This window comes from Mastigoproctus giganteus, chromosome 7, assembly GCF_048544385.1.
Source record: "Mastigoproctus giganteus isolate SK-2022 chromosome 7, ASM4854438v1, whole genome shotgun sequence".
Taxonomy (NCBI): Eukaryota; Metazoa; Arthropoda; class Arachnida; order Uropygi; family Thelyphonidae; genus Mastigoproctus; species Mastigoproctus giganteus.
This window is the reverse complement of record NC_143581.1, coordinates 169029686-169044107: the sequence shown is the minus strand read 5'-3', so window position 1 is coordinate 169044107 and position 14422 is coordinate 169029686. Positions and strand designations below refer to the sequence as shown.

At 38.3% G+C, this 14422-nt stretch overlaps 1 protein-coding gene across 4 annotated transcripts in view; it reads left to right on the top strand.

The window, feature by feature from the left end:
- The window catches only part of LOC150083322 (sodium/potassium/calcium exchanger Nckx30C-like), a 238400-nt gene that overhangs the window by 87540 nt on the left and 136438 nt on the right, over nucleotides 1-14422 (top strand). For 3 of the 4 annotated variants that reach the window (XM_090377180.1, XM_090377177.1, XM_090377178.1), the window contains exon 2: nucleotides 8444-9431. In XM_090377180.1, coding sequence (XP_090233306.1) covers nucleotides 8601-9431 — 831 coding nt within the window. In that variant the 5' untranslated portion in view covers nucleotides 8444-8600. The remainder of the gene's footprint in view (nucleotides 1-8443; nucleotides 9432-14422) is intronic. The other variant, XM_090377179.1, reaches the window with a different exon arrangement.

Below are 14422 nucleotides of genomic sequence, written 5' to 3'. Positions count from 1 at the left end.
AGAATTTCTACGCGTATCGGTGTTCCACCGACAAGAGTATGGCAAACATTACTGTTCGTGTCCATTTCACACAACGGGTGCAACACTTAAAACCAGGAGACTACGCCCAGCGATTGGAATTTTTGTCGGTGGGTAAATGCTAATCGCCGATTAATTCCATTAATACTGTTCAGCGATGAAGCTACTATCACCTATGATGGTATAAACAACATCTCCATAGGTGGTCAGACGAAAATCCACATGCCACTGTAGAAACAAATTTTCAACATCGCTTCTCTGTAGTGCGGTATCATCGACAATCAGTTCATTGGGCCTGTTGTGTTACAAAATCGTCTTACAGGGAGGGCCCATTTACCTAGAATTTCTGCAAAACGAACTTCCACTACTATTGGAGGATGTTCCCTTGGCTACAAGGATTGGTATGTAATTTCAGCATGATTGAGCTCCTGCACATTATACACGTCTGGTGATACAATATCTAAATCGAACTTTCCCTGAACGATGGATCGGCAGCGGCGATTCCGTTCATTGGTCACCAACGTCTTCAAACCTCATCCCGTTAGATTTTTGTGTGTGGGGTTGGATGAAAAGCGCGGTATACAAAGAAAAGGTGAATACAAGAGACTAATTGCTCGCTCGCATTTTGGATACTGCTGCCCACATAAAGGAACCCCAAGACCACCTCAGAAGAACAATACGTCATATTATCACAAGTATTGTAAAGGCAGATATGAAGTTCTCTGAGCAGTGCAGACGGGCTGCAAGAGTAGTTCATGGTGTATTGTCAATGATATATAGGAAGTTTTCTAGCAGGGATAAGGAGGTGATTATTCCCTTGTATAAGGCAATAGTCAGACCACACCATGAGTACTGTATACAGGCCTGGAGGCCTCATTTCACGAAGGATGTAGAGCTGCTGGAACGAGTACAGAGAAGGGCAACAAGATTAGTGAATGGAACAAAGGGGTGCTCTTACGAAGAAAGGCTTAAGTTTTGCAAATTACAGTGTCTGGAGACTAGGCACCAGCGAGGTGATCTGATAGAGGTGTATAAAGCCTTGAATGGATTGAGCATGCTCAATGCTGATGGGATTCTTCCTCTCGCTCAGAATAATCACCTGAGAGGGCATAAATTCAAATTGAGGAAAGACAGATGTAGGATAGACGTGCGGAAATTTGCCTTTAGCCAGCGGGTGGTTGGTTGGTGGAACAGACTTCCATCCCTTGTCGTGGAGGTTGATAGCCTGAATAAGTTTAAGGCTCAGCTGGACAGGTATTTCGAACGAACAGAGGGGTGAAGTGGAAGTGGTTATTTTTTTTTTATTTATTTATTTATTTATTCTTTTTTGGCTGATGCTGCATAAGCTTGCTTTCTTGCATCAAATGCCTCTACTAATGCTAATGCATTGAGGTTGGTGGTGGGATTTTCGAACTTTTATTGTTAACTGTAAAAAAAATTGTCAATTTGTTTTGTATCATTCAAAAAGTCAATAAATAGTCATTTATCTTTCTTTAATACCTCTCATTAATGGCTTTATGCGCGATATTTTCAAACGGCTGTATCTCCGTATCCATTGAGAATTGCACACATGTTTATATTAACTTTTTTTTACTCAAAATAATCGATACTATAACCTCCACAAAATATTTACCGTCCTCCTGAATCACCCTGTATATGTACCTGTTCTTAATCTTAGTTACCTTAACACAGCCCATGTAATTATTTGTTCCATGATGACCCACAGCAGCGCTTTAAATCTCAGACACCTTGCTTTCCAGGGCTGCTGCGTGTTCCAACAGAAGCAGTGTAAGAATGATTCTCACTTCTGCCTGCGGCTGTAGTTAATCTGTTAGTTTGTGTATCAACCCAAGCTAGTAACTTTCCCACCGACCATGATAGATCAGTAATACAGATAATGTTAGTTGGATTGGAAAATCCTTGCACCTCTTCTGTTTAAGTGCATCCCATCCCTGCATATAATACTCCTGTTAACAAGCACAGATAACGCTGAGAAAAATTCTACTCCATGAGCCTTTTCCTCAATCTCTCCAGGGCCGAACTGATTGACAAGTCAATGTGTACTTCCCCCTATCGAGGCTTGCAGGCACTTTCACATTTAATCCTAACTCGCGACTGTTTCCCAACGTTGCCCTGTACTTAACTTTTATCTCCTACACTTAATATTATTATTGCCAATGTGTACAACAATATCACCTTTCGTGCCCTTAAAAGATATGTCTGCTGTAGAAAGTCATCCGTCTTTGATCCTTGCAGGCATATACTGATCTTATTCAACCTTAATTCTAGAATAATTTTTCAGAGTTCTTTCACCCAATAAGTTGAACTAATACAATATGGCAATTAACATCGACATAACTCTGTTTCCCCCGATGAATAAGAACTTTAAAATTATTCAGAACAAAGTAGTTAAATAAAATTTAAAGACAAAAGGATTATATAGCTGAATCGGGGTTGTATAACGATGCTTAATCCGCAGAATTTTTCTCTGGAGACTGCAGCATTTCAACTATAGTCAATTCAAAAATGTATTCGAACAATGCATACATTTTATAACATGAATCTTTCTATTTCTGTAGGCGCTTTTGAAAATTAAGATCCTGGATAGGTAAAGTTGTTATTATATTCTAAGAAAGCAGTTTTATTAAGTGTAAATGAAGTTGCGACAGTTGATGGGTCTGAGTATCGCGACTCTTCTAATCATGCGCCTTTTCAGGATTGAAAAGAAAGTCGATCTTGCGCTTAACTGATTGTAATGGGGAAGATCGAGTCCTTTGCCCTTAAGACTTTCTTGCATTTTAGACCATTATGCAAGTTCGTGCTATCGATCTCAAAGTTTTTCAAAACTAATTATTTTCACTATGGTTTTCTAATCTGTCGTCTCCTCAGCTCTTAATCATTCATTATTACAAATTTGTTTTTAGAATCGTACCACTTCAGGAGAGAACTCGATTTTTGTTATGTAAATATCACCAAGATCATTTTTCAAAACAAGCATCTTCCAGAGTAGAAACTGAGGGCATCGTTATTTTTCCTCACTCATCCCCCTTCTTGACGGTGGTAACAAACTTCAAAGAATTTCACTGATAAAAGCATTTACTGATAAGAAAATTCTTTAAATGTGTTTGATTCAGCGATGCGTCAGTGGCGTCTGGATGGCTAGGAGGAAAACTGCTTCAGTAACATTCTCTTCGTCATAATTCAATTAATGAAATTCCATTAAATCGGAATGATTGTGCACAGAAGTAACTATTACTCTTATATGGCATTAGCAAATCAAATCGTAATCGATTTCTACAGATTGAAGAATTTCATAAAAGGTCATTCGGTATATTCACATAAGTGGGCTTTCTTTTCTTGTGTTGCTAATTAACGCCATTTTTTTTAAATCCTGTTTCTGGTCTCCAGAGTAAGATATTACTTGGCAACTTCTACAAGGATTTCGTTTGGTTTGCCGTTAAATAGTTTCTTGCTTCTGGAAACTCAACCACCCTTTTGTGGATGTTTTCAAAATAGTTAATACTCCACTCCAGCGAACTTGAAACTCAATTTGAAGTTTTAGTTAAATTATTTACTCTGTTGATATGAAATAAGTTGCCGAGTCCAGATATATGTAGTGACTTGTGTTCTGTTCGTGAATAGTTACTTGTAACCGGATGCAGCACTACCACTGCATTTTGAAGTCAAAGTCTACTGCTCTCACTTTCTTCTGAAAGCGGAAATACAAACGGAAACTACCCTACAAGCGTCTTCCCCCAGAACTTCCGTCGTAGCAAGTTACAACTTCACTGTAGACTTGAATTTACTTTCTTTAAATTGCTACTTCATTTAGGTGAACACAAAGTAACTGGAAATGAGATCTGAAGAGTAGGATGATGGCGAAAAAGACATTTTTAATTTTTTTAAAATGAAAATTAAACTTGCCTCTAAGAATAGACATGTCTACATTTCCGGACTATAAAAACTGACTAGTCGATCGTGAACCTTATTGAATTAGTATACCCAAAATGTCTCCACGTGTGCAGTCATGAATATATTATACTCAGTCATTCTTCTCCTTCGCGGTTGTTAAGGGTTCTAACTGATTTTGCTGCGTTTGTAGATATCTCAATTTTTTTTCCTTTTCTTTAAGAATATTGAGAATGACTGTTTTACTGGATGAAAAACCTGAGTTTCAGGGAGGAATCACTTTCAAACTTTTGTTTGAGATTGACTAACGTACAAATTCTTCTGGACTCAAACGCCGGTAATGCCGAGGTTTTATATCCCCCCCCCCACATTGTAACATATAGGCTCACTAGTTACCAATAAATTTTAAAGAAGCAAAGGGTAGAATGCAATATCTTGAAGAGGAATAAAAGCTAATTTCCTGAAGTATATCTTACATAGCAATGCGATGAGTTGGCATTTTAACCCCTTGTAGATTATTGACATTTTGACCAGTCGGAGTTTTGGTTACCAACCAATTGTCAAATATAGTCAAATTTCAGTTAAGTGATTTTTGACTCAAAGTATTAGAAGAATAACATGACCATTTTCAAGCGTTATAAAATCGGGCATTTTAAATTAGATACGGTTGTTCCTGAAACACGGATAAACGAAATCACTGGAATTCATGCATTTCTGATTTTATCATAGTAATTTCAGATAAATACCACGTGTTTTTATAAATTCTGTAGAAACATTTTGGCTATGATTGATATTATCCAAAATGACTGCCATCTATGCACAATCTCGATGATTTCCAAACACTGTTGGCGTTCGGCCATATTTACAACTTGATCGATTGAGAGGTCAGACGAATTCATACGACATTTCAGGGTGGGAAACTCCAAACTTAAACTTGAAATTTGCATAATTCTGTCATATGTGAATGGATTATACATGAATTTTGTTTTTACCAACGATCTAATGAATTTGGCTGTGATTTCGCGGGACACCAGTATAAGCGAACAGCGGGGGGAGGGAAACAGTTCGAAGCCTGATCAAACTAGAAAAGACTTCCTCCGATGGCATTTGGAAAATCCACATTGAGATGGGCATTCGTTATATGGCAGAGGCGATGAGTCATTCACTGTTGCATGGCTGTCGGAAACGTATGACAGTGGTCATACTAATATTAACACAAAGGGGTGGTAAACGACTCGTGATGATTCCAGAACCTGCCAGTGGTTGAAATTTGTATGACGAAATAAAGCTCCATCCCGTAGCTTTAAGAGTGACCAGAGAATGGGCAGAGCTGTTGAATCAGCTATCATCCATTCCTTGGTCGAACACAAATTACCTTTCATTTAGCCAACGCCTATCTCAATGCAAAGAACGAAAGTAGGGTTCGTAACAGTTAGTAGTGGTTACGACCGTTTTACTTCTATATTCTGATTGAAGACTAATCCAAATCAAAAGAAGCATACCATACAATCCTTACTTGGTGTTTCTCTAAAGTGGTCATGTCGATTGTAAAACGCACGGAACTGACAATTTATCACCTTGATTATCTCAGCGTTGAATGTTCAAAAAAAATAATAAAACAGTTCATCTTTCTATCGTGTTATGGTCAGCTCATTTAATCAGTACTGTCAACTTCATTTAACGTAGTTGGAGAAGGACGTTACGTAGTGGTTTTCAATGGAATCTAGATTTCTGTAATGAACATTCTTATACCACGCGAATATTAAAATCGTGCAGTCGGAATTGAGACATCCGGCAAGAAGGAGATGGGCAACAGCCTATGTATGGTCTGATGGGTTCCGGAAAGGTTGCCGAAACTTTAATGTATTGTGCTTTAGAAATAGCTAAAGGAACTATCTTAATTTTCAAGTAGAATAAGATTGGTCATTATAGAAACCCAATTCCAAATTCATTTAATTCTGTAGTAACTTTTTTGCAATCATTCTCATTGTTTTTAGCAAGAGTTGTTTTTAACTGGTCCCGCAATACACTGCACCATTAACTTTGTAATTTGTCCCCTTAAAAATATAAGTACAGTTTCCTTTCAAGCCTTCTGATCCCATGGACAGTAGTATCCAGGTGAAATTCGCTCTTTAGTATGAAAAAGCAGTACATTTTTGCAACCATTAGCAGACTTAGGTACTCTTGTGGCCTTGATGCGCATATTTAAAGGCACTAAAATGGAGTAGTAGGGCCCTGGACTAACAGTAATTGTTGTTTGGGCTCTGAACCGCAAAAAATACAGGTTTGTTGCAACTACTAAATTTTTTGCTTTAAGTTAACCCTTGCAAATGAAAAATGGTAATCAGAACTGATATGGATACGGCTGAGAAACAAAGCCACTGGTTCTTCGATGTGGTTTTCCTTTTAACTCCAGACATTCCGTGCAATTCTGTTTTGTTTTCGGAGAAATTGCGTTAAATTGAGCCATCTTGCGAAACGACTGCCGTATGGAAACCGATCGCTATCCATTAGAAGTAATACGTAGAATTTAAAACGAGGCTAACAATTTCAGTTTCGTGTCCCGTTATAACAAAACTCAGTTTCAGCCCACAGCGAGCATCATTAATTTCTGTCAGCACAATATCTTCGAACTAAATTTTGGACAAGATTAATCGCTCTACTTGGTCGCTATGGAATCATAAGTGCACTTTTTTATCCATTTTGCAGAACTCATTAAACGTCAATGGGGAAATGCACTTTTTTACGAGGCAGTTGGAGAAAGAACATTAAAACCTTAGAAGATAAAGAATTAAGAGATTCATTTATTTCACTTTGTTTCACCAATGCCTCTTTTTGCCATTAATCAGCGAAGCAGAAGTTAAGAGGGCAGAACAGAACATTTGATCTTTGGAACGGTATAGTAGTTGGGAGGAGGGAAATACTTGTTAAATAGGTTTGTACTGCAAATAAATCTTAAGTAATACTCGTTATTTTATAATTTGTCAAGAATGAAGATGTGCGCAGATATATGCTGGTGACTTTCTACCGAACTAGATTTCATCGTGTTGAACGATATTTTGTACCTTCTAATCTTCAAAGTATTGTTTAGCACGATGGTAAAAAAACGCCAACATCTGTGCACATCTTAATTCTTGAAGTGGTTGCGAATCCACCGAACTCTTTTCCAAAATTCTAAATTTAGAATGATTATTTGCGTAAGTTGGACAATCTTTCCCACTAGTGACTGGTTTATTCGTTAAGAAACGTAGTTGCACTGCTTTAATCTGCCACCACAAATCTTTCAAGTCACTGTTTCTCTCTCCTTAAATTTCATCTACATTCAGGCACTGTTGATATTGTCTTGTTGTCAACAGCGGAATACCCCTACTTGGACAGAGATACTCAATGGGTCAAAACTCGTTGCGATCAGAAAGACTGGATTTATGGGCCAGAAAGCACTTTCTGTGCAGCCCTTGTAGATGGCAATTAAATTACTTATTTGCTTTTTTCCATCCTCTAATATCACAGTACTGCAACTATATTTATGGTTTTATATTATTTGCAAATGTTTTTCCCACGAATATTAAAATTCACCTATCTAAAACTCATTCTTGTGTATTTGAGTCGGAAGTCCAACTGACCTTCGCACAATATGTTCCACATTTCACTGTCAGAGTTTTGTCCTCAAATCTGTATTAGACTACACTTTTTTTTTGTTCATTGGAACAAGGATACATAAGCTATGGTCACTTATTCTTTTTCTAAGGGAAGCAATAAAGGAATTTGAAAAGTTCACGCATCCCTTCTCACAACCAAAGGAGATGCAACTTACGAACTTTGTCAGTTTGTGGTAGCTCCAATAAACCAAAGGAGGGATACAAGGAAGTCAGCAGAACCGAAGCACCCAACTAAAAACCAACTTTTGTCCTTCTGCTGTTAGATTCGGTTCCTACCGATGTCAGGATTTTTATTAATCGATTTATCAAACGACAGTTGGATTACTTCTGTCGTCTTCCATACTATAGTTGGTGCAATTGTGGTAGAGAAAGGGGTTTATCTTACCATCCACACCAAGTGGTGATCCCTCCATCTGTAGTGGACGAAAGAAATAGTGAACTCAACATCGCAAAAATACAATTCGTCTCGCATCTAGATTTTTCTTATTAGTCTGTGTTGATTCTTCAGTCTTTGATCCTCCAAGATGAACAAGAAACTAAAGGTTTCATCACGATGAGTGTTAACATTAATTTTAGGGGAACTAACGTCAATATGTCATTGAAATAAAGTTTGTGGTTGTATTCACGAAAATTCATTTGTTTTTTTTTAACTGTTATATCATTGGAATTTAGAAAGTTTATTACAAATAGCCATAATTGGGTGTAATGAATCTGGGTGCTGTCCTAGTTTCTCTTTGGTAATCATTAAATAAATCTAAAGAACCAATGACACGTCCTAAATGTTTTAAAGTTTATAAATGCTTAAATTAAAATTGTAATTCAATTTTTATAAATTGACATTTTTCTTTTTTCTTCAGGTGGTGACTTGTCCAGCTGCAGTAGCTGCCCACTGTGAAGACGTGAAAGTCAAAATGCAGTACATAAAGTTCTCCAGGAGCAAACACATGATGAAAATAGCTACGGTTTAGTAGTCATCCAAGTTCTACTGTTTCTTCCCTACAGACTCTAACCATCATGATTCCCCGGAGGATATACAGACGAAGGTGGAGGAACCCTCTACTTGTGTTTCTTTCCGGCATGATTGTCATTGGGTATTTCTCATACTTCCATCACTTAACTAGTTCTTGTAGCGCTTCACATCGTGAACTGCCTTCAATCATCGTTGCAGAGTCGGCGGGTATGCAAATCGCACATTCAACTAGACACCTGTTGTCAGCTTCAGAAGCCCACAATAGCTCTGAAAGAAATGAAACCAAACCACAAGCCCAGTTTCCAACAGATCTCTTTAATCTTTATCAGCGACAGCACGGAGCTGTTGTATTTCACATCATAGGCCTGGTGTATATGTTCGTGGCCTTGGCTGTTGTCTGTGATGAATTCTTCGTACCATCTCTCGACGTTATTACTAAAAAACTGGAGATCTCGGAAGACGTTGCCGGAGCAACCTTCATGGCTGCTGGAGGCAGCGCTCCCGAACTTTTCACTAGTGTTATTGGCGTCTTCATTTCCTATGACGACGTTGGTATCGGAACTATCGTGGGTTCGGCAGTATTTAACATTCTCTTTGTTATTTCAATGTGTGCCATCTTCAGTAAGACCGTCCTGAACTTAACTTGGTGGCCCTTATTTCGTGACGTTTCATTTTATTCTGTAAGTCTCATGATTCTTATTGTTTGCTTCACGGACAACATCATTTACTGGTACGAAGCCCTCATATTGCTCTGCTGCTACTTCGCGTACGTGACGTTTATGAAGTTCAACGAGCGGGTGGAGAGGTTTCTGAGAAGAGTGCTAAACAGAACCAAGTCTACTCGTGTTGGGAGCACAGATCACTTGGTGCCTAGCGTAAGAATTCTCTAAATTGCCAAAATTAAGTTGAATTCATTAGTTTGAATTCAGCTTGATTCATAAGTTGAATGAATTATTTCTTAATGTATTTGTAACCAATTTGATTTCAGTATACATCGTTGATATTTTATACAACAAAATTAGATGCTAAGCCAGTTCGGTAATGAACTTGTCAGCTTTCTTCCTGATAATGAAATATGCGAATGAAGCTGACCGTTGCAGGTTTTGAAGTCTGGGATATTTTGAAGGGCAATATGACTATCCATTATTCAGTTATCACCACCTGCCTTTTTATTTTGGTTGCATACATGTATTTTCCGCAATAAGAACCCTTAATTGACCCTGGAAATCCTTTTTGAAGTATTAAAGTTAAGTATTATTCGAAATTTAGTGTGAGCGGCACTCAAGTGAACCTTGTTAAACGTATATGCACCCAAGCTTCTAAATAATTCACTTAGTGAGAATTATTTAGAAATTTTGAAGTTTAGCAGAATGCGTTGAACTTGATGGACCGATACATCAATTTGGATGAAATTTGTGAACAGAATATTAGCCGAAAATTCAGTGGATGCTTGCTTCCTCCCCTACTCTGTTGCCAGATCAACAGAGGAACATATTGGGAGTTCTCTTCCACATTTTCAATTCAACCCTGATCTTTCCTACGGTCTTCCCCACATTCTCTGATGGAGTGAAATTTAGAGGACGGAATTTGTAGAAGCAGGAGGTGATTATATTGAAAAATGGGCAATGTTTATGGACTTAACAGTTTAAGCTATGTGGAAATTAATCTTATTAATTTGTTTGTCCTTTTAACTATGCTGAAAAATGCAAAAAAACTTGAGAAACCGGTTTCAACCGATATGGATATCAGCGCTGTCCATCAGCTAACTTTATTACTGGCTGTACCGCTGCGAGACTTAAAAAGTAGTTGGTTCATATCGATATTATATTATAAAAATACTGTATTAGTCCTTAAGAATAATCTGGATGATTGTTAGTGCCTCAATATATCACGATCGTGCTATGTCCTCCTGGTCTGGTCTGGTTGTTCGTTCTATCCTGATAGATTGTTCTAATAATGAAATACTTGCCTAATTCTCCAGAACAATATACAAGTCAGGTTCACGCAGTTTTCTTAGCACATTTCATGTAAATATTTTTCTATTCTTTCCGCAGAAGAGTTTTAGTTGGACAAATGATGCTGCTCACTGTCGTAGGGCCCCATGTTTCACAATTCGTTAGACAGTGGTTTTTTGAGCTTGGACTTTGTATACGAGGGAACAAGTAACAATTTTAAGGAATATTTCATAGGTATATTTAAGAAATATACCTTTTGGAATTAAGCAATTTTTATTCTTAGGATTATTATGCTGTATTAGTTTTAACTGTAGTTTCTCTGATTAGAAATAATTAATAAAAAGGTCCCCTAACGATCTTGATAGCCAATTTCGAAAACAATGTGGCTGCCACTTGTTAATCATTTTCGTGAATTTCAGTGATCGCATCATCAAGCTGTTATCAATGAGGCATGGGCGATTTTCTTGAGCAGGAAATACCCCACGATTTTCTTGAGGTAATACCCCACGTTCTGACAAAATACACATGCTATGCGTATTTATCCTTTACGTTGTGGAATTGAACTGCTTCCACTGGTATGTTGAATTGTAGCGGAGAATGTGGCTACAGTCAAGTTCATGGATTGTGAACCAAGAAACTTTTGTCAAGACTATCTGTTAACGCATGTATGCTATTGTGTGCAGTTAGTTGGCGATATGAATATTGGTTGTGGATTCGCCAAGATCGTAGATCCAAGATATCTGGCTATGATAAGGATTATGGGTGCATTTTTTGCTATGAATAAAAACTTTTCGATTAACGTGTGAAACCTTTTGTGCAATTTTTATCTTGTGGCTGCTTTTCTTGTCAGGGGAGAGATGAATTTTGTGAATGGCTCACTTCTAAAACCAATATCCTTACTGAAAATACTTTTGATGGTAAAGGGGTAAGTGTGTGCCTAGATGGTCGTTTTCTGGTCCAAATTGAAACCAAATAAATTGGTTCTGCGTACTCAATTCGAAAAGAAGCATAATTTTTATTACTGATCTTAAATCATCGGCCTTTTTAAGGGTTAAACCTAATTCATCCTTAAAGGATGAATTAGGCGTCAGGTATGTTTGTAGTTAAAGGCCGACACTCCTCTAGGTGTCACCATTTCTGCATGACGCTTGACTCTAGTTTAGAATTTACTGACGTTCCTAACCATATTCTGTGTCTGTTAGTGAGAGTTACGTGATCTTCCATTCCAGTAAGGAGGTATTGAAGGAGAGCTTAAGACTTTGAGAGTGGGACGACATAGGATGGCAGCTTATCGTGCCTTTTAAGTTCAGTGAAGTTTCTGTTCTGTAAAAGGCACTCTGTTAGCATAACTTGTTACTTGAGCAAATGGAATAATCGGATCTATTTAGTTTGGGGGAAGAGGAGGATCAGAATTATCAGTATTTGTGCAGTCATGTCGATAAGCTGGCAACCAGTGAACTGTGCAAGTCGATAATTGGAATTTCAATTGTATCTCATATTGTGAATCAACCTTCACAACCAGAGGCCGAGGTATTGCACTGCTTTGAATAAGTAACGTTTCGCCAGTGGAGAAGACTGTTACTTATTCTTGGTGGATACTTATTCAAAGCAGTGCAATACCTCGGCCACTCGTTGTGAAGGTTGATTCGCAATATAAGATACAATTAAAACGATGCCAATTATCGACTTGGACAGTTCACCACGAAAAAAAAAAAACACTGACCCTTTCAATAACGAATCTTAAGCGTAGTCTCATTTCTTCATGCAAAATAATTGCCTTAATTCGTTTTTATTATATCAACAAATGATTTTCTCAGCAGTTTTTACCACCTGTTTTTTTTTTTTTTTTTTTTTGTTTTTTCTGTACGTGCATGCATAAAATATTTGCGTGCTTTTGACATTCCCAAAAGATGTAAAACGTTTCTCCATCCGACGCGACCTAGTGTCTTGCTTTAGAGATGATCTCAATGTTTCGCTCCGATGAGGCTCACTGCGATTCTCTTTTGATTTAATGCAATTAACTGATAATAAAATAGGTTAAAGTCCCTCGTCTGAGGCTAATGATTTAGAGTAGCAGAGGGCATTGTTATCAAGAGCTCTTATCTTTTAACTGCTTTTCCAGTTGAATAAATTCTCTGGCCTTGTGTTTTTCCTTAAAATTAAACTATGAAAACAAAACTATTCTTTACACGCGAAATACACTGATCGACAAAATTAACCGAACAAAATGTTTTCATCAATATTTTATTGTGGACAGTGTCGCCGAAAGTGAATATTTAATGTAAGCATGCAAATCCCGAGTATCCAATAGAAATCGATTTACCACCTTACAGAACTGCACATTATGCAAATTATTCATCCCTATAAAAACACGGGTTTTGACCACATTTCATTCCCGTTCTTTGGCTTTCTCAGTGGGTAGCCACATCTCCAATACTCAGGATGGCAAGTCTCATCGTTGAGATGGTTCTTTGAGATGGTGGGCTGTTGGACGACTTGAAGCTGGGCAGTTGCAGGGGATGTGATACGTTGGCTTAATGTGTCACGCAGTGTCGTTTCGGCATTACGGACGCAGTTTCAGGAGACAGGAACCATTACGAAAAAAGCTGGCCCGGATCGCCCGAGGGCTACGTTAACCAGAATAGACCGCTATCTCGTTCTAACAGCAAGACGAACCCTACGATGTCCTGTCTTCAATTGTCTATTGAGATTGCGGTGGCCACAAGTAAAAATATTTCCAACTAGACTATGTTAAGAAGGCTCAGTTCAAGTGGATGCTACGCAAGGAAACCAGTGGTTTGAATCCCGTTAACCCCAAAGCCCTCAGCAAAGCTCGACGAAATTGGTGCATGAACATGTTACTTGGAGCCCTCACAAATGGGGTGCAGTTCTATTCTCTGAGTCCCATTTTAGCCTACAAATAGATTCCAGACGTGATTTCATCTGGAGACAACGAGGAATGCGGTACCGTCTCTCCAACATCTCAGAAAGGTACAATTACGGTGCGAAGACAACAATGAGGCGGAATAGTGATCAACGGCCGCACCTCTTGTTTTTGATAGGGCTACTGTAACTGCGCAGAGGTACCTAGAACGGATTCTCGAACCTATGTGCGACTTTTTAGAGGTGCCGTTGGCCCAGATTTTCTTTTCATGTTTGACAAACGCCACTGCACATAGAACTCAAGTGGTGGAGGGAACATCTTGAAACTGAAGACATCCAACGACTGCCATGGCGAGCACGATCATCAGACGTAAATCCGAGCGAATATTTGTGGCACGCAATTGCGCATAGTGTTGCATGCCGGCAGCCAACTCCTTGGTTACTTGGTGAGCTAAGGTTGGTAAAAGAATGGAATTCGTTGCCGCAAAATTTTATAGATACCGTTTTATATCGAGCATAATTCACCGCTGTTAAGCCTATTTAGCCATTGGAAGGATCATACGCTGTACTGATGTCATGGGACCATATTTTCGAGCATCTTGCATGGACTTCTGTAATATGTCCTTCTCTGTAATTCTTATACAACCCTTATAACGTCCCATATACCTGTCCGAAGTTTATTGCTGTCTCCTCATTTCATCGTTATTCTATGGTAAACCACCATACCAAATTTTGTCCCGCTTCATCTCAAGCATCGAGTTACACCACGTTTTCTACGTGTTCTGTTAATTTTGTCGAACAGTTTATTTTCACGTCTTACAAGAGCAAGTAGTGGATGTGAACAGTTGCGTAGCTCCATATCTCTGAAGAATATAACTCGTCTATTAATTTCGTTTATCTTTTTTTCAGGCGCGAGTTCTCAGCACATAGATAAATCCCTTAAAAATTATACATCACAATACTCAGTAATACCCAAGTTGCTAGAAGAACCATGCATTTTTTTTCTGATTGCAAAGTCGATGGAGAAT